Source organism: Uranotaenia lowii, chromosome 2 (assembly GCF_029784155.1).
Source record: "Uranotaenia lowii strain MFRU-FL chromosome 2, ASM2978415v1, whole genome shotgun sequence".
NCBI classification, from domain to species: domain Eukaryota; kingdom Metazoa; phylum Arthropoda; class Insecta; order Diptera; family Culicidae; genus Uranotaenia; species Uranotaenia lowii.
In genome coordinates, this window is record NC_073692.1 from 92,895,917 (window position 1) to 92,917,326 (window position 21,410).

Here is a 21,410-nt window from a genome sequence, read left to right on the forward strand (position 1 = left end):
AATTGTATTTCGCGTACCTTGGTTTCATATTGAAATCTGAAATATTCACACGTACAAGTAGAACAAAGTGCTATTGTTCTAGATTAAAGTTGCTAGATTGCCCAGTTTTATACGAGTTTGCCCGTATATTCAACACAAAATTTGGGATCAGTCCGGTTTCATTGAAAAATGCCCAGATTTTGCCCAGATCTATTCAATCATATCGAAAAAAAACTAATTGTTTTGTAAAACAAATTATTCTGCCTCCAAAACAATTTTTTTATAATATGTTTTATAAAAATAATCATGATGAAAGTTTGAAAAGGTTTCTTGGAAGTCGGAAATACGACTACCTAGTAGGTAGTTATCTGTTGATAAACTTCGATGAAAAAATTAATCAAAAAAGTTTTGAAAAAATTTGTTTGGATTTTGATCGGATTTTTGGTAGTCAATTTTCAAACCAAATGCCTGGATTTTTCCGGGTTTCTATATAAAATTGCCCTGATTTTTCCGGCCCGAATACATGATGACAAATTTCTGGAAACCTTATTCTTGATCTCAGGCGTTTCAGATTCGAAAATGTTTTTTAGATGTATTTAACACCGACCGTTAGAAAACTAAAATTTCAAGCAGGTCCGTGCGAAAGACTCGTCCATGCAGGCAGGGAAGGGCTAGAGGGGCACTTCGTAATTCAAATTTTGCTAGAAATTATAACAATACCAAAAATACATATAGATAAATGAGAAAAAATTTCACTGATAAGATCCAAAATGAATTAGAATTCAAGTTTCAATCAATGCTATTTCTAGTAAGTTATGAAAAAAATATTCCAATTGATGTTGTTTATGCTGAACTAGAAATTAGCCTGGAAATAAATTTTAAGCAGTCTTGATTGATTATTTGAAATCAATATTTCCAAAACACCAGAAAACAAAAACAAACTAATAAAAAATCGAATAAAATCAGAATTTTAAGCTTCTGAAAATATTGTTTAGAAAAATAGAATATTTTGAAAAGTGTATCAGATTACAAAAGAAAATAATTTTGAATTTTGAAACTTAATTTTATGTTCAGGTCAGAAAGTAACCATGATTGAAAATTGTTCAGCAAAATCATAATAATTATTTATTATCTTAATATACATTTCTTTTTTAGTTTTGCAGTTGAAGGGTTGATAGAAAAATTCGAGGAAAAATGTTACATCACGATTGAAAATGTAAATTATCGATAAAGAAAAATATATCCACTTGAAATTAAGAGGATTTATTCAATTTGCAATGTTGATGATTGAATTTAATTTGATGAATAGATAAAAATATTTGTTTTAGAGTCCCTGTTATCAATATCTGAGAAAATAAAAATCATTTTTTTCTATTCAAATTCTTCCAGTTATCAAAATAAAAGGCCAAAAAAGTTCATTTTTGAGGTACACAATAATAACTTCACATGTTCAATTCATCATAGTAAGCTTATACTGCCAAAGTACAGGTTCGTAATTTGATTGCTTTAATAAGAAACTGATAAAAATAAAAATAAGGAAGTCCAAGTTTTGCTGTAAATATTCAGAGCACAAATCAAATACTATTTTAGTTGAAATTGCACATTGAAACTTAGAGTTTAAATTGATGATTTTCAAATTTCATCATTTAAAAAAAAAAGAATTTGAGGATACCAAAAATAAGTGAAATGTTTGTAGTTTAAAATTTCTAAATTCCGAATATTCGGTCCCGTCAATCGAACTACAAAAGGAATACACGTTGCTTTTCTTATTAAAAATTTTGATTGAAAGGCTTCCAAGCAAATTATATTTTCAGAACAAACAGTTCAGAATTGAAAAACAAAGACAAACTAACCAAAAAATATCCAAAAAAATTAAAAGACTGTCAAATCTATTAGATAATAAAAAAAAATCTACATTATGTAATAAATATGAAAATTAAAACAAAATATGAAGATGCAAAAGATTAATTTTAAACAATATTAAACAATTTTATTGAATAATCCTAGAAGAAAATTTTCCAGTAAAAATGTTTTTCCATTTTAAAAACTTATTTATAATCTTTAATTGATATTCAAGGTATTTTGGTGTCCACGTTTTAACGATTGATTTGGAAAATGTTGGTTTCATGTCATTTGTCAGATTTTGAATACCTTTTGTTTCGGTGATATTGTGTTTGTTAGTTTAAAAACCAATTGTATTTGAGTGAAATCAATCATTCATCACTTATGAACTTACAAACCTACATAAATGAAAAAAAAACTGCTTCTAAATAGGTTTATTCTATTTTACAACCAAGGAAAAATAATTTGCAAAAATAGTCACAACTTTGGACGCGTGGGTTATTTTTTTGGCCATAACCGCGGCACTGTCACAAACCAAAAGTGGATTCATACATACATACAATTTTTTTTCTGGGCACAACTATCTAAAAAAGTTCAATTTAACAATGTGCTAAACTTGTTAAGGATATCATTCCTGACCTTAAAACGGAAAATAAAAACAAAAGGTTGTAGTTCATATAAAAAAATGGGTGAAGCCTGCATAATTGTTTTATTTTTGCTATTAGAAATATCTAAAATTTAATAATGTTCAAATTTGTTGTTATAATTGTTCAAAACTCCCACCAGAATTGGGAAAAGTAAACAAAAAGAAAACTTTTATAATTTTTTTCAAAGAAGTTAAAATTACAGGTGGTCTTAGGGAAAGTTGAAAATTAATTTGAAAACTTTATTCTAAAACATTTATTCAATGTTCTACAGCTTAGGCAAAAAAGTGCAAACATTTCTCAAATGATTTTAACCTATTTTCAAAAGTTGCCTATTTGGACTCAGGGCAACCAAAATTGAAATCTGAATTCTTTGCACCTAAAAAAATGGAAATTGTATGGATTCATGCAATTTAAAAAAAAACCCATACCCTTAGATACCTGTCACCTGTCACATGGCTACCAACTTAAAAATATTAGATAAATGAATTTTAAAATAAAAATTTGTTGATTTCAAATTCTGAACTTTTGAAGCTATACTTTATAAACTCATCCTAAAGACAAAGTTCCAATTGAAATGCAAATCGAAATTTACAATTTAGGATAATTTCAATTCGTCAACGTTATATATTGTCATAAAATGAAAACTCTTAAGCGTGGAGTGTTATTGTCAGACTAGATTCTGCCGGAGGTAAGCCAATTTTGTGACACGTTTGTTGACACGTATTTTTAAACACAGTATGTGATCAAGTTATTTAAAATTTAGTTTGAAAAAAACCTCATGGGGAGTTCCTTTTTTGTACAGAATATCCCAACTGACATGTTTTGAATAAACAAATACAAATTGGAGGTGTTTTGCCTTATATTCTTCTTAATTTTTGTTTAGAATTCGGCTCACACTATTTTTGTCCAAATTTTGAGTTGAAATTTTTAAAATTCAATACCGAGATTTTGATATTCTTACCTCGCAAAATGCAGGGGAACTTCTTCACTGCTAACAACTCTAGGGGACCCCCTTAACTTATGCAAGAGAAAAACTGTTCTAGATATTATTTCCCGGGGGCCCTTTTAGTTGTTATATTTCAAATTGGCATTCCGATTTTCTAGTTTTTTCACAGATTTGTAGAAATTAAAGTAGTATGATTAAAAGGATGTTAAAACTTTTTTTCCCCTCGGGGGGCCCGGGGCAATTGCCCCTTTTGCCCCTCCCCCTTAACCGATAAAAAACTTGTCAAAAATATCGATATTCAAAAAACAACGCAAGAGGAAACTATTCTAAACAATTCTACGTAAATGTCCTAATTTGTGTTTAGTGTTAGAAAATTTAAAATTTAAAATTTGAATGTAAGTCTATCGTTTTATCATATAATGCAACCAAAAACATAATCTTACAATTTCACAGTGAAACTTCACCACAACACATCCGGACAATACGCTTTTACTAAAGCAATTCAGAATCAACCATTTTGTAAGTAACGCTAGAAATTAAGAAATCAACACACATTATACACTTTACTAATTGTTAAAAATAAACTACACATTACTCACAGGATCCCTGATGAAGGTGTTAACCAACACCGAAACGTTGGATCAAAAATAAATGTTTTTGGATTCAATAAAATTGGACTGATTTGCCGTTAATTTAAAGCATTAAACAATAACAAGCAAGAGTCTGGTGTGATTTGCTCCTGTATACTCCGTTACATTGTCGCAATAGATTACGGAGCTACGACTGCATTGCTTGAAGAATCTTCGTAAAGCAGCACTCATGCAACTGCTAGCTAATTTTAAACCAACTACTCTTGTAATGTAGCAAAAAACAAGGCCAAGTGTACCTTTAAGGACTTCTTCTATTTTACCAAATTTTCCATGTAAGTGAACAATCCACCATGATTAACACCACATTTTATCATGAATGGTCTTGGTCGATTGCACTTAGATGTTAAGCATACATGTTAAGCAACGGTGTACAACTTGTCAAGAATTATTCTGTCATATAATTGGCCATTTTTTAAGGTATATTTGTAAAAAGTCTTGAGATCTAGTGAGCAGATTCTTGAGATAATATTGTCTGGCTGTGAGCAGGCATTCCTTCGTTAGAAATATTAGAGCAGTAATTTTTTTATTAAAAAAAAAAATAAAAAAATTACTGCCCTAATATTTCTAACGAAGGAATGCCTGCTTAGTTTAACACTACTACTTCTTTTAAACGCCCCTCAACTAATAAAACTGGCATTTCAAATAATTGGATTAATGTTAGTAAAGTCCTTGAACATGGGATAGATTAGATCAGTGCTCAAAAAAGTCGAATTAATTTACCACAAAACAAACAGAATGATACAATAAAGCTTTCCTCTTTCAATTCTTATTTGGAACTTGGTCCAAACAGTTTTGCCATGTTATGCCTTTTGGCGTTACAAACACAAACCAAAAATAATATGATGAAAATAATTGTGCTTTAATGTAAGTAGAATAGTGCTTCTACATTTCTTATACGTTATTTCTTCCTTTGCAGTAGATGCCTACTAGAAGCGTCCTTGATATTTCATCCTATGATTCGCTTAATCTTTTTAGGAACTGAGGACCTGATCACTTTAATGTACGCGATGCCGTTTTTAATGACTCTCCTGTGCATACTGATTAGCGGGATTGACTTAAGATTTAACATGTTCACATGTTTGTGCATAAGAATTTCCAGTAACGCTGCGGTTCTAAATTCCTTTCTTGGCGAGGTGTCGTGTTCGATGTTGTTGGCGAGACTCTAGATTAAGCACGCGATAAGACATTATTTCAATTATCTTTTCTTATATAAAATAACAACTTCATAGTCAGGTTTTGCAGTTTCTGAGAACCCAACTTAATTCTGAAGAGCTGAAACCTCTGCAGATGAAACATGTTTCGAGATGCTATATGATTGTTTTATTAGTTTTTGCCTGTTTCAAATGTTTCGCTTAGTTATTTTCTATAAACATTTGCGAATGAGAGTAGTTCTATTGGCTTAAACGCTTTTTATAATTCAGGTATTACATGACGTTCTTTCACAGCCAAATTTTCACTCAACTAATTACTTATTCAGAACTAATCTGAAAATTCTAAAGCGGGCCCAAGATTGTTGTTCCTTAGAACTAACCATGTCCGGAAACACCTGTTTCTTTGAATCCAACTTAGACAATTCAAATCAAGCGGGGCTTTTTATTCAGTTGATCTGGATTTCCAGTTTGAAATTCTTTCCTATTCACGTCCATCAAATCCATCACGTTTATTTTCGTTACTAGAAAATTCGCTTGCTGATTCATGTCGCCATCTTGCACATGAAAGCTAAGGTCACTTGGCGCAATTCACAAGTTAATCGTAAATCTTCTGCTGACATCTTTATTTTAAAGAACGACAATTGTAAGAAATAAGAATCGCCTTATTCCATACAATAAGGCATCTCAACATTTAAATCACCTTAAATAAGGCATCTTCACTTTCGAATCGCCCTACACAGTTTCTAAGGCATCTTGATTATTGAATCGCTTCTACCATCTTTCGAAGCATCTTTATTTTCACATTCAAAAATGAATCACCTCACAGAATATTGAGCCATCTTTAATGTTGAATCGCCAAAACCCTCATGTTAAGGCATCTCTTGATTTTCTTGAATATTTAGATTCACTTTACTGCAATATTGTATCGCCAAAACCCTCGTGGTAAGGCATCTCTTAATTTATTTATTTAGGTTCACTTAAATGCTATATTGTCTAGCCAAAACCCTCGTGTTAAGGCGTCTCTCAATATTCTCACTCAGAATAATGTGTTGGATTCTTACTGCCTCGATATCCGGTTCGAAGGACCACTTTATGTTGTGTTCTGGGCAAGCACGTCTGTTCTGGTCGCTGGTTAGTCGAGGAGAGAGAGCTTGTCCCTAAATTAGCACTCAGGCTACTATGATGATTCCATAGCGGTAGCTATGGTTACTATATGGTGGCTATTGGGGCTATGGGTTATTCTTCAGCCTACTGTGATTGACCAATTTCTAACAAAAACAATAAGTTTAAGTTGAAATATAACACCTTGTTAGTATGAAATGTAGAAACACGACTTTTAGATCAAAGAAATTTAAAAAAATATCCCGAACATAAATACAAACAATTTATGAATTGGCGTTAAAATTCAAAGTTTTGTTCTTGGATCCCATACAAACCAGGGCATTGTTATAATTACAAATGAGCTGAACATTGGCAGAACACATTAACTTTGGGAACATCGTTAAAGCCGCAGCTCGTGGCTTAGAGGATAGCCTTCAAGTTTTCTAAGCCAGCGGGCATGAGATTGAATCTCGGTCACGGCTTACATAGTATGGGAGAGTGGGGAATCATGGGCCACTTTTTTTCGTTGTTCCATAACTTCTTTATTATAAAAGATAAAATGAAAATAAAAAATGGTTTGGTTTTCTACATGTTTAAGGTATCATAGGGTATTTTTATTAATTTTAAATAAGTTATTTTCCCCAAATTCTGACTGTTTGAAAAAAAGCAATATTTTTTGGATTTTGAAAAATGGTGGGGAATCGTGGGCCACCAAATCCAAATTGACCATATAACATGCAAAGTTTATGAGTTGACCCAAAACTGTGATTTCCTAATTCATTTCGTTATTTAAAAGCAATTTCAGATGATGAAATGAAAAAGAGAGCTGTGTATGATCGCATAGATTCCAAAACCTGGCTCGCGAACGTTTTGACAAAATTTATTATATAGGATGGACAAAATATTTTTCATAACTCTTCATTTGGCATAAGAAAACTTTGCAGATAGTTAAAACGTATTTTAAGTTCTGAATGTGTATAAAAACATAAAAATATAGGTGATTCAAGATGTGTGGCCCACGATTCTCCACAAGCTATGATTTGCAAATTGGTTGCGTTTGTGCGACGTATTGATGTTTCATCAAAAATTCCTTTTCCACGTTAACGATCATGACAAAACTAAAATCATAAGCGTATGATCATATTTTTGTTATGCACTTTAGGTTCCCCATCGATGCATTTAGCGGCTATTTTTTTTAATTATGTAAGTAATTTTTTCTAACTTTTTTTAGCTTGATAAATAAAAGAAGCATATGATGCGTATTTCAGTCAACAACATATAGGAATATATGCTCACGCAAAGCGACGACGATGACAGTTGGTTTGAGATTTTTATCTCAACACACATCTGAAATATTAAAGTGGCCCACGTTTCCCCATGGCCCACGATACCCCACTCTCCCCTACACTTTCTGTGGGTTGGTGATTTAAGCATTTGTAAGATGCTAACCATCATATCTTCGAAAGATGTACGCTTAGAGTTAAGAAAAAGGAATCTCTTCGAGGAAACATCAAGTTTTGAGATCCTGTTTATGTTTGTGTTCGTTAAAAAAATATTAAATACCAAATTTTTCCTTGAATTGATTCATCTATTTTTCACTGACAACATTTCCGATAATCTCAAAGATTGCGCTTCAAACGAAATTTCATCCAATTCTATAGATTTAACAAAGCATCTGTTGAGTTCTCTTAAAAAAAGATAAATAAATGAAGTCATTAGGAATCAATTAAATTTAAAAAAAAAAATATGGTTTTATTCGTGGATGATTTAATGAAAACTCTTATGTCAATATGGGTTCATAAGTAGAATCGACCCCATCCGAAGAACCCAGCAACCAGTTCGATGATCTTGTCCACATCGATACCATGTTCACGCAGCTTGGTGAACAGTGACTGCACTTCCTTGGAATTCTGTAGGAAATGATTCACAATCAGTCAAATCACCAAAAATCAAAGAAACTCAAACTTACGTTGTAGAATTCCACCAACTTCTGGAAGTCGGCATGTTGCAGCTTCTCGAACAGAGCCTTGAACTCGGGGCTGGTCTTCAGCTTTTCCTCGAACAGAGCCTTCAGTTTATCCTTGGGCAGCAGAGCGATGGCCTCTTCCAGGAATCCGTTTAGTCCACCAGTCTTCAAGGTGGATCGTATTGGCTTAACGTGGTTCAGCCCGAAGAAATCGGCAACCGTGTTCAGAGCATCGTACACCTTGAGGCCAGCCTTCTCCAAATAGTTCAGAAGATCCTTGACTTCCTTGAGGGCAAACAGCTGATCCCAGATGGCGGCGAATTCCTTACCCTGCATGTAGGCAAAGGCATCCTGGATTTCCTTATCGTTCTGGAAGTAGCCGAGTGCCAGTTTTGCCAGTTCGTCAATCGGAACCAGAGCGATGAAATCATTCAGATCTTCCTGGAGTTCACGTTGGGAGTTGACCTGGGCTGGAGTAGCCGAGACTCCGACGAGTGCCACAAGGGCTGATAAGAGGATGACTGCCTTCATGATTGATTAGCTACTGATACCACTTTCGTTTTCAACAAGCCTTTTATAGCACTCGAACGCGTCTTTCAATTTTTGATACAGAAGCTTCTGCTAGTACCTACTATCTGATTCAACCACTTCAATAAAAATTTTTTCGAGTGGCTACCTAAATCTGTTGTCACAAGCACTCAACGGGTGCACTTACGCTAAAACGGTTGTCAAGAGAAAATTATTGAACTTTTATTCTCACATTCAAGATTGCAAAAAAAAGCGAGCGAGACAGTTTAGAAAATTCGGAAAATGGCAATAATTTATTGCGCTGTTGAAAAACAACCGTTTTCCAAAATCTAATCTATGAGCGTCAATTTATCACGCATTTGTTTCGCGAGTCAAACAAAACAAAAAACGGAAAGCATTCGACACTTCCATTTCAAGCTTGGCTGCAGAGTCTGGACATTTCTCGTTGTCAGCTACTCGTCTGAATTCGGGAACGAAAAAGTTATAATTCAATTTGCGGTTGCCTGGCGCTGTGCTCCCGGCAAGTGAGTACAACCCATTTCGTGTAAGCGTGTAACATCATTCATTCGATTTCGAAGATTTATGCGTGATTATTTTTCAATCAATTGACTGGAGGAATGCTCGATTTTTCTATTGAATGGAGCTCGAATGGATGCGATTTTTTATCCATTCACTTTAAAGTTGGACTTTTTTATCCTCAACGTAACAAGACATAGTGGATGACAAAATGAATCAGCAGGAACAGATTGTATGATTTTTTGTTTGTTAGAAAAGATTCTAAAAAGGTACAAATATTTATACATAAGATAAGTTTGAAGTATTTCTCATAAAATTTAAGCATGTACTTAGTTTGAATGAAAATATCGATTTAAAACAGAATGTAAAAAAAGAAATTCAAAACATATACTTAATAAACCAAAATATGAACTTAATCCACATTTTTATCTATTTGAGCTAGCTTTTCTTCAGCGAAGCCATGTTTACTAGGGATTTGTTTGTTGATTAATCGGTAGCTTGAACATTTTTGAAGTGCTTCCACTTGAAAGGAATAAACTTAACTTAAATTTCAAATTAATTTCACTATGATGATAATGAACCACTCGATTAGTGTTATCTCTAATGTTTTTTCACTATATAAAGGCGAATCTGAAAGACCAGAATCAGTAGTAAACAGATACCAAACAACCATGAAGGCAATCATCCTCCTCTCAGCCCTTGTGGCAATCGTCGGAGTCTCGGCTACTCCAGCCCAAGTCAACTCCCAACGTGGACTCCAGGAAGATCTGAACGATTTCATCGCCCTTGTCCCGATCGACGAACTGGCCAAGCTAGCTCTCGGTTACTTCCAGAACGATAAGGAAATCCAGGATGCCTTTGCCTACATGCAGGGTAAGGAATTCGCCGCCATCTGGGATCAGCTGTTTGCTCTCAAGGAAGTCAAAGATCTGCTGAACTATCTGGAGAAGGCTGGACTCAAGGTGTACGATGCTCTTAACACGGTTGCCGATTTCTTCGGGCTGAACCACGTTAAGCCAATCCGATCCACGTTGAAGACTGGAGGACTCAACGGATTCCTGGAAGAGGCCATCGCTCTGCTGCCCAAGGACAAACTGAAGGCTCTGTTCGAAGAAAAGCTGAAGACCAGCCCCGAGTTCAAGGCTCTGTTCGAGAAGCTGCAACATGCCGACTTCCAGAAGTTGGTGGAATTCTACAACGTAAGTTTGAGTTTCTTTGATTTTTGGTGATTTGACTGATTGTGAATCATTTTTTACAGAACTCCAAGGAAGTGCAGTCACTGTTCACCAAGCTGCGTGAACATGGTATCGATGTGGACAAAATCATCGAACTGGTTGCCGGGTTCTTCGGTTGGGGTCGTTTTAACTAAAAATGATTATCATTGCTGTCAACATATCGAACCTGAATAAATGAACGATTACCAATATTTGGTATTCCCACCTAAATCTCTTTATTTCTGATTCGTAGTAACGAAGCTTGTGTAATCATAAAAATGACAACATCAAATCCGAAATTTTGATATTACTATACACTTGTAATCTCTGGATCAAACTTTCACAGGCGAATATGGCGTATTTTTATGTTCTTTTCTTGATTTCATCACTCAGTTTTTGGAGACTTTGAAATGGATAAAACTCCTTTGTTCATACTTCAAAATTAATTATTGATATTATAAAAAAAAAACAAATATTTTGGTCGACTGTCGGATATTTATATGGGTTTGCGTTAAATGTTGAAGAGTTGATGGCTGATGATTGTTGATCCATTTATTTTCCACTTGGATGCTTCTGAAAACAATTTAATAAATAAAATGTATCTTCACAAAAGAAAAATTGTAATTTAAAAGCTTTGTTAATCGAGTCATAACTTGCAACATTTTTGAATGGAAATTACACAGAGTTCTTATCAAAAGTCACAAACAAAACCGTAGATTTTTTTTAAAGTACGAGATCTTACATCTTTCATTTATTTTTAAGTCATTGAACCGAAATATGTTTCGAATCTCTTGTTCAAATGCCCACTGCCTTTTCCCCTGTCAAGTGATTTTTTTTATAGAATTAAACGAAATTTTGAGGATTTTGAAAAATTTACTTTTATATGATTCAAGTTACTTTTCCTAACCAGAAGGAACTGTAAACTGTTCGATAGGTCAAGAATTAGAATTAATACATGTTTTGTTCATCAAATAACTAAAAATAGATGTAGACCATACATTTCTTGGATTTTAATTGTAAGTCAAAGGCGGCATCCAGAAATTACGTTACACAAAAAATGTACTTTTTTAACCCCCTTCCTCCCGTATGTCACAAATCATTACGCACGCTATAAACCCCCGTACGAAAATTACGTAACGCTGAAACATACCCCCCACCCCCAAACATCTTGGTGGGGTATGGCGGCCAGACCCAAAACAGTAAAATAACCTTCCGGTGGATAAAGACGGATTGGTTTAGGAAGCGCACATTTTAAGGCTGCTTGGTTGGTTTTGATTTGGCCTTCCGATGGAAAAAAGGATTGGCTTAGGAAGCGCAGATTTTTAAAGCTTGCTGCTGATTGATTGTTTGATATGTTTTGGCTTGCCGGTGGAAAATAAGGTGTGGCTTAGGAAGCGCAGATATCAGGCCAGCCCGGCGGATAATCATTGGCAAGGTCTGAAGTATATTTTGCGATACCTTCGACGTATTTATGATTGATATAGTTTTAGTATACCGCTGAAACGTGAAACCGGAAATACTAGTCAGATATTCCGATAACTCTGATTAGTTTAGATCTGAGTCGGGTCTCATACATATGATATTTGAGAATCTAATTTCGTGGTCAACGAAACGTCAGCAGACGGTCATTCTGTCGTTGACAGAAGCTGAGATCCTTTGCGATGCAGCCAAGGAAGTTTTGTGCTTAACAAACTTCCTGAGTGAATTTTGTGTGGTTAGCATACCTTTCACGTTAATGGAGTACAACATCCCTTGCATCAAGTACCTGGAGGAGGCGCGAACGCATAAGCGCATGAAGCATCTAGAAATAAGTATGCGTTCATCAGGGGGATCGTGAGAAGCGGTCAGCTTACGTTACGTCACACATCGACTGAGGATCAGCCAGCTGACGCGTTCACGAAGCGCTACCATGGGCAAAGCACGCAAAGCTGTTCAACATTCTCAATCTGTGAATTGAGGGGAGGTGTTGAGACTTACGGCTCGTTCGAATCCTCCGATAGAAACGGGCTCGTTCCGTCAGAAGTTCTCTGCTAAACTCATCAGAACCAAAACAATGTTTGTTTTGATTTGCTTCGGGCAAAATGCGATGGAAGCGCTACCGAATATAGGTTATGGTTTTGCTTTAGTGCAAGGGGGATGCAGCTAAAATTTCACCCAGGTTTTGACAGATCTTACGGTCCTTTCTTGAGGAGAGAAAGAATAACTTTTCGATTCCATCGCCCATTCGCAATTGATGATGACAGTACAAATGTTTACATGATCACACGGTTATGCAAGACTACTTAAATTAGGTTAATGGTAACGCAACAGTATTGCCAGAAATTCTCATTGAGAAATGAGTACTTTCCGGGTAAGGGAAAATGAGAAGGGGAAAGTGACAAAAACCATTCGCTAGTGTAAAAGATGATATTATAACGACCAGACGAAGAATGGAAATGAACGATAACTCTATTCCACCACCGAAACCTGCGTTGAATTACTCATTTGAACAAATACTTTCGGATTGTTCCGCCCATGATAAAGAAAGAGCGACAGGAAAAAGCACAGATTGAGAAAGCCTTAGCTAAGAATGGAATGAAGAGTTGAGATGCAGGACGTTAGAAAAATAAAATATGGTTTTAGAGAAAACCAAAGGTAAGAAAATATTCAATTGAGAATAGCGGCGAGAAGTAATGAAGGGGAATTTCATTGATTTGAAAAGCCTGTGCTCAGAATGGATTGTAGAATTAAGAAGAAGGATATTTGGAAAAATAAACAACAGCTTTAATTTAGAATGAAATGTATTTAGAATAAAGATGATGGATGTTTGATAAATGAAATATTGTTAAAAAAAATACAAGTCAATAAGAGAAATGTTTCAATTAAGAATTGAGGTGAGAGGAAATGTAGAGATGAGATGAAGGGTATGTTGAAGATCAATCAAATTTAATATTCGGCAATACTCAAGATATAAAAAATAAAATAAACTTCTATGCTAACGTTTCCCATTTTGGCAACAATAGACAAAACAAACTAAACAAAGTCAGTTTTTGATCAATTCTTGTGAGCGACAGACATGTCTGACTGAATCTCTGAAAAAAATCAAAGCAAAATCGGGCAGCTATCAGACGACCATGATCGTTTTTTTTAGGATAATTTTCCCAAAGCTAAGATTATGCCATCACTTATACTGCACCCAAAATAAAAAAGAAATTATCTATACGTGATTTTGCACGTAAACTATGATATTGCTGCATAATATCGATTCTACGTCTGTCTTGTAGTAAACACAGTGAATAACGGAAGCTTTGGTAGTAACTACTTTACTTCCGCATGAATTTCACGTATAGTCACGTGAAGTGGATGATTTAAATCCGTGTTGTGCATTTGTCTTGAGCGTGTGGTTGTAAATTCTTATTCGAAAAGGGAATTGTCAGCCAACTTATTCCGGTAGTTGTTTTATAATGTTAGTGTCTGATGACTGATTCAACTTTGTTTTCTTGGTAAGTGAAATTGATAGTTATGATTATCAGGTTTTATCCCTTTATAGATATTGATACAACTTACCTTTCGTTGAACCTGGTGACAATCGCTCGTTTTTAGTTGAACTGTTCGGAAAAGATGTTTAACAGAACACATGAACGTAACAAAGGTAATTTATTTTTTATTTCAATAATATTTTTTTTAATTAAAGCATGCTTTTAAATTTTTTCGCAGGATTCCTCAAACCAATCGAGCGGTAGGAATTGAAGTATAGTGTTGGTGAAAATAAAGTTTATTCTCGATTAAATTTGGTTTAATTTTAATAATAATAAACAAAACGAAAAAACAAAGGAAACAAACGACATTCATTTCATTCCGATACCAAAAATAATACCAGAAGCTTCTACGAAAACACGGCCTGGAACTTACTAAATAAAAATTCACTTAAATTGTAGGTTTACACATGTTTTTCGTAGCATCAACGTAAAAATCAATTGGAAAAAATGATGTAGTTTTTCACGTAGCCGCTACGTGCAGATTATTTTGCGTGTAGGTAGGTGCAAATAGGAATATTTGGAACTGGTGATTCAGGTGACATTTTGGGAACATAAGCCTAAAAATGAGCATATTTCTTCAGCTTGCTGTCCATTTGTACTTCTAAAATTTTTGTATGTATGTATGTATGGTTCCCCCATCGGTAGCAAGGTCCAGCCTATGTCTGTGTGGCTCGGCCTTCGAATTGCTTCTCAGGCTTCCACGGCCGATGGTTTGTCGAGGGAAGGCATCCAACCTTCAGAGACCTACAATGGTTGGCAATCCACTCCGCTTGCAATAGCCTCTTGAGGTTAACCCCAGATGCATTCCCTCTGAAATATATAATTATTTAAACAATGAAACACAGATTACCTGTCGGCAACTTATGCGATTCGAACCCAAAAGTTTTTCTTGCCGATACCGGGAATCGAACCCAGTACGCCTGGGTTACCAGACTCGCGCCAGCCTATCCACTAGACCACATCAGCGCTTCTTTTGTACTACTAAAATTTTTGAGAACAAATTGCTTGATAATTGAATACAAGAAATTGTTATGCCAAAGATTGATAAAATAATTATCTAATGTTAAACTTTTCATTTTATATGAAAACGTGATGGCGATGGATAGTTTTTACCAATTCGGATTCACTCAGTCCATAATATTTATTTTAGACCGAAAACAGAACCTATCACATTAAAATCTATTTATGACTAGAATTGTTCTTGATGTAATATTTTGTTGTGTCTGATATCCAGTGCTTAGTTTCACAAATCTACCAGCCTACAATATTTTCAAATTTTTAGCTATAACATCCCTTTCGAGGCTGTGTATGAAGCTATCACGAGGAGCAACAAAAACATAAGAAAAATTGGAAAATGTGATCAACTTAAAAACATCAGATGTTTATGGAACTCCAATTTTTTTTTTATTTAAATGTCTTCAGTCCGAGTGAGTAGATTAGTAGAATCGACCCCATCCAAAGAATCCAGCAACCAGCTCGATGATCTTATCCACATCAATGCCATGTTCACGCAGCTTGGTGAACAGCGATTGAACTTCCTTGGAGTTCTGTGGGTAAATTGGTATTATAAATCAAGTGATTCATGAAATATATTGTCAGAACTTACGTTGTAGAACTCCACCAGCTTCTGGAAGTCGGCATGTTGCAGCTTCTCGAACAGAGCCTTGAACTCCGGGCTGGTCTTCAGCTTTTCCTCGAACAAAGCCTTCAGTTTATCCTTGGGCAGCAGAGCGATGGCCTCTTCCAGGAATCCGTTCAATCCTCCAGTCTTCAAGGTGGATCGGATTGGCTTAACGTGGTTCAGCCCGAAGAAATCGGCAACCGTGTTGAGAGCATCGTACACCTTGAGTCCAGCCTTCTCCAGATAGTTCAGCAGATCCTTGACTTCTTTGAGGGCAAACAGCTGATCCCAGATGGCGGCGAATTCCTTACCCTGCATGTAGGCAAAGGCATCCTGGATTTCCTTATCGTTCTGGAAGTAGCCGAGAGCTAGCTTGGCCAGTTCGTCGATCGGGACCAGGGCGAGGAATTCGTTCAGATCTTCCTGAAGTCCACGTTGGGAGTTGATTTGGGCTGGGGTAGCCGAGACTCCGACGATTGCCACAAGGGCTGAGAGAAGGATGACTGCTTTCATTGTGGTTATAGAACAACTCAACTGATACTGTCAGCTTGTCTCTTTGGTCTTGTTTATATATCAATCGTGAGTGACTGATATGATAAGTTGCTTCACTCAAGAGTTATTTCCAGAGAGCCACTTGAAAATAAGAATTACTGAAAATCTCATGCAAGTAAGTTAGTAAGCAAGCAAGTAAGTGGTTTGTTTGCGTTACTCAAACGGTGCTAAGTACTTGTAAACTGAAGTAAATTGCTATAGCAACAAGTTGTAGTACTGACAATTCAATTGTTTGGAAATAAAAAAAATAAGATTGTAAATTTCAATTCGATCCAGCAGAAGCCACATCAGAAAATGGACTTTGCCTTGTTTGACCATGGGTGATGTTTTTTTTTAAATCTAGGAAAACTTCTGAATTACATGTTTCTTAGAAAGTTTAAAATCATATTAAACCTTAAACTCTCTTAAACCGACATTATTTTTCTTGAAAAAACTTTCAAACGTGCGATTGTCAACTGACGATAGAACGTCGACGTTCTGAATTTTCAGCTGCGGCATGTTATATGTGAGATTGTCCTATTTTTTGTTGTTGTCATGCAGTCACCATTATTTAGCATATAGGAGCCAGTCTGCCGTGGTCGGGATCTCAACGGAATCAAACAGATCGTTCCCGGCGTGGCCAAGGTTCATCCCCGGATAGCAAACAAACAAACAAACTCGTTTTCCCCCTAAAATCATTGCAGCAACAGAAGCTTCGACCATTTCGGTGGATGGTTGGATTTTTGCCAGCTTCGCAAAGATTCCGCGATACGGTACTGCTTGTAAATTTAGCTTTCTATATGTACATAGGTATGATCCGATTCTAGCTAGGAAGCAGGAAGGTTGGCTTCAGCTAAAATAATGAAACGTGGTTCTTTCACGTTCGCTTCAGCGAGATTGGTCCAAATAGCCGTGGAAAAGTGGATCACACAATTACTGCTAATTGTTCACGAATGAGATTGCTCACAAGATGAAATTTTTGTGATTCCCTTAAAGTACCTACGGGGTAAAAGGATTACCCCGAGTTTGTGAATGGAGAAAAGGTTTTGGAATCAATTGAATAAGGAGGTATAAACTAGTTTCAGGAGAACGATTATGAAAAGGTAGGGATTTTGGACGATGCGATGTTTTATTGCGTACAACGTCCCACCAAATTTAGATGACCGTTGAAGTCCTGTCGGGATTAATAAATCGAAATCAAAAGCATTCCTTTGCATCTTCTTGTACAATCATTCCGTCAGATATCAAGCCACCGAGAAACGGTTGGTATTTAGAATCATGATAATTTATCTTGTGCTTCTAAATCCGCTTTTATTGATTCTAGAATTGATTTATGGTGCCGGATTTCACACCTGAATCCCATGAAGATCAACGCGAACAGCAGAACCATCAGGAAACCGTAAAGAATCCTTCGACGCCGACCGTCGCTCGTCAGGAACAATAAACCAAACCCGAAAGGACACCAGCAGCAGCATCCGGTCGAGATCAAAGTGCCTTGGTTTCCATAGAGAGAGAGAGCCTCGACGGGTAAGGAAAATTACGATGGGTGCCATTTTCATAACCACTTTTTACAACACAAGCAACAGACAGCCCCATCTTTTTCAGAAGAGAGATAGAACGAGCAAAAGAAATGAAAGAAGGGGGGAGCCCACCAGAAAAGGACTCGAACGAACATTTTCTATGATTTACGTCAATTTTTTCCTTTTTAGAATTTATTGGATTCAACCTGGCTTGGGTTTGGGTTGTTTCGACTGTGTGCTCCCGAAATGAAATCATTTCTCTACCAATGTTCCCGTACCTGTTCTGAATACCGACGGTTTAGGGGCGCAGGTGTCTCATCTTTTGCTTAAACTGGAAAGAACCATCTTCCATATCCGTTACAGATTTATGACAGAGAGACGACGAAGACTCTAAATAGCGTTCACCTTTCGGAGAGACTCGAATTGGCTCTCGGGTGCAAATAAGGATCACTCGAATTCGATTTACACACGCATTTGTTTTTGTGTGTCGGGATACTTAGGGGTGGAAATGTCGTCGCCTGGTTGCCGAAAGTGTCTCATAAATTCACCCCTACTGAGTGCTTAATGGTCATCACGTGCGCCTTTTTTTCTTGGTTGGGTGGATGATTTGGGAAACCCGTTTTTGAAAGGTAAATCATTAGCCATCATTTTGTAGGTTTTTTTTTATACAGACAGCTATCATAAAATTCAAAAAAATATGGTGTTTCGAATGGCAAATCGCATCAAATCTTTTTGACATGTAATGTCAACTAGCTTTTACTTTCGAAACTAGGAAAATGGTGATGATAGCTGTTTTTCAACACTAAGGTAGTGAACCTACATTTTTTTTTTTTTTTTTTTTTTTTGTTTCGATTATAGTCGTTTTACCATCTTTATGGCATTCGCGACTTTATCAACGTTGCAGTTGGCGGATCGTTATTGAAAAACTTATCCGGTACAACTGTGTTCGATGTTTTGCTCTTGGGCTCGAACTCGCGGACATCGGCTCAGGAGACAACAGACTTGCCAACTGAGCTATATCACAAGCCCACGACAGTGAACCTACATGTAAGCAAAGATCTCCAAAGAAGAAGAAGAAGAAATGGGGGGAAGGGAATTTAAATTAAGTTATTACACTTGTGGGACGTTCTTCACGAAAAGATTTAACAGGGAATGTATACTTTAAACTTTATTACCTAAGCAAACATAATTCCCTTATAATGGTTTTATCAGCTCTCGTTTCTGTCTGAAGGGAATGCTAATCAGCCCAAATTTTAAGTTCTTAAAGCTACTTTGTAGTTCGTTTAGGGGGCTGAAGAGAAATCTATTCAGCTTTTAAGAGAATGTCTAAAAACTTCTACGTGCCGGAAAAACATCCACTTGACAGATTGATCTGACAACCAGATGACAGATTGCTAGGTTGCCGGTCTATCATGGTCTATACCATTGATTTTAAGTATATTGTTTTGATTACGAAAGATACTTAATGCCTAGAAAATTGAACCGCTGCTCTCTAGGTTAAAATGAAACTCACCACCATCTCGAACAATCCAGCAAAAGTTCATTGCCACTGGACTTTGTTCACAAGATTGTACCAAATTTCGTTTAAAGGACTTTCGATACACTCAATAAATAATGACAAAAATCATCAATAAAATATTCGAATACCTCAACAAGTTCGAAAAATTCTTTATTCCATTTGACAATATCAGTAAATGAAACAAATACCATGACAACAAATTCACTGACATTTTTGACATGTTGCTTAGAATTCCCATATAGGTTCTTTAAAGTGTTCAGAAGTATTTTAACGGTACGTTAGAAAGTAATAAGCGAACGTTATTGACCTTCTTGAAAAAATTTGCAGTGAAAGCGCTTAGAAGTTCCGTTTTCGATAATTTAGTCTTTAAAAAGGCGATGGAAGTTTTTGAGTAACTTTTACGCGACAAGAGTTACCTGGAGCTCCCGTAAAACATTTTTTCAGCCAAATGTGAACTTTGGAGCCCCATCTTAAATTAACAACGCGACTTTTGGATGCTTGGGCAATCACTTATTAATACGCGACACCTGGATGGCAGGAACAAAAGGGCTACAAATTGTGGAACTGATTATGAAATAAATAAATTGGATGCAGCAGCGATATCTTAAGAATGTCATCGCTAAGGCTGGTAAATTTCAGTCAATGTCTTTTCTCCTGACCAACGTCTAGTAGTCAATGTTATCGAAAGAATATCAATGCCGTCTACCAGTTGAATGATCAAGCTACAATGTCAGTCAGTCGGCAATGTCAATATTGAATGACATTTTTGCACTCCACTCGCATCACACATACGATCGTCTTTCTATTCCATTTGCTGACTGTGTTGGGATGGATTTTACGTTATAAGTTGCATAACAGTTAAATAAATGTAGTCGATGGCTATAAGAAGTAAAAAATCCTAGCAAGCATGATGTCGTTCATTCAACTTGGTCATGACATTGTAAGTTTATGTCGCTGACCAAAAATCAGTATCGCGTGACATAAACATGCTAAGCAGTATCAAAGTCGCCTGATATTGGCTGTCTGACACTGATAATTTAAGCTCTGGTCATCGCAATTAAGGTGATAAAAACTGTGTTGAAAAATCTGCATTAAGTAAATGCACCTGGGCAGAAAGTGAAAAAATTGGCAAATATTTCAACACTCTTTTTTCATTTTTTCCATTTCAATTCTGTTCTCATTGAGAAGCTTTTTAAAACATGATGGTTTACTTTTCTAATATTTTTAGTCGTTCTTAAATCCTTTGTTTTTTTCCTTTTCAAACTATTTGTTTGCATTCATTGCTTTTTAAGTTCGTCAATGTGGGTTCCAGCTGATAGAACAGAAAAATATTATATTTTGTAGTTACGATGTTTCTTTTTTTTGTGTGTGACTGAAGTAACTTCTAGAGCTGCGAAAAATCATCTGCTTTGCAAGTTTGTTACATGTCCCATGATTTTGAAAAAAAAAAAAGGGAATTCGCTTATTTGCTTCGATGCAAGAATTATCTTCGAGTGCTTTTCTATCGCATGTAGGTTTTTCAGATTGGTCTTCGATTTAAAGACAAATTGAGAAGCTTTGGACTATTATTGCCCATTAAATACATGTGACAAATTTAGATTTTACTGGTTTGTAGCAGACTCCAAGAAGTTTTCCTGTTGTTCTTCAATTATTGGAAGATCGATGATATCAATATGCTCTGATTTGAGCAGTTTTCAGCAGAAATATTTGTTAAAAAATTCTTAATACACATGAGCAGACATCTGTTCTTTATGCATTGGAATAATTTTTATGTTGAAATCTCCTGCAATTTGTTCAATGATTCAAATAAGTTCTTTTGAATTTTCGAACAACAAATTTGTCATGAATATGAATAAGTTTTTATTTTGGAATATGGTTTTTATTAAAAGCTTCTTTAAATTCAATTAAAACCAAGGTTTCTTTAAGCTGTGAAGCTTCATGTCTATTTCTAAAACTTCTTCGGGTTTCTTAAACAACGCTCTGTAAAATTTTTCAAAAAATATATTTTCGACATTTAGATGTAGCTTTGAAATACACTATAGTGAAAATAAATTATCATGTTTTAACATATAACAAATTATTTTACAGTTAGTTGAAAATAAATTTAATATTACATACGTTTTAACAACTTTACAGCAATCATTATTTTATTTATTTTACG

At 35.6% G+C, this 21,410-nt stretch overlaps 2 protein-coding genes across 2 annotated transcripts in view; one reads left to right on the forward strand and one right to left on the reverse strand.

Annotated features, from left to right (window-relative positions):
* Positions 1-10,695, forward strand: part of LOC129741680 (uncharacterized) — a 51,891-nt gene extending 41,196 nt beyond the window's left edge. Inside the window, exons 3-5 of the mRNA XM_055733429.1 lie at positions 8,484-8,757; positions 9,951-10,525; positions 10,585-10,695. Of these exons, the coding sequence (XP_055589404.1) occupies positions 8,484-8,757; positions 9,951-10,525; positions 10,585-10,695 (960 nt within the window). The remainder of the gene's footprint in view (positions 1-8,483; positions 8,758-9,950; positions 10,526-10,584) is intronic.
* A 4,799-nt stretch (positions 10,696-15,494) lies between these two features.
* On the reverse strand, positions 15,495-16,192 carry LOC129741681 (protein G12-like). Its single transcript, XM_055733430.1, has 2 exons — positions 15,665-16,192; positions 15,495-15,605 (listed from the first exon to the last, which is right to left on the reverse strand). Exons 1-2 carry the CDS (start codon positions 16,190-16,192, stop codon positions 15,495-15,497), a joined length of 639 nt encoding a protein of 212 aa, XP_055589405.1.
* Positions 16,193-21,410: the final 5,218 nt, after the last annotated feature.

What these genes read in the sequence shown, in the direction of transcription:
- LOC129741681 (XM_055733430.1), bottom strand. Translation starts at nt 16,192, where the DNA reads ATGAAAGCAGTCATCCTTCTCTCAGCCCTTGTGGCAATCGTCGGAGTC. An exon ending in AGCTGGTGGAGTTCTACAAC is followed by an intron (nt 15,606 to 15,664) that starts GTAAGTTCTGAC and finishes ATTTACCCACAG; the next exon opens with AACTCCAAGGAAGTTCAATC.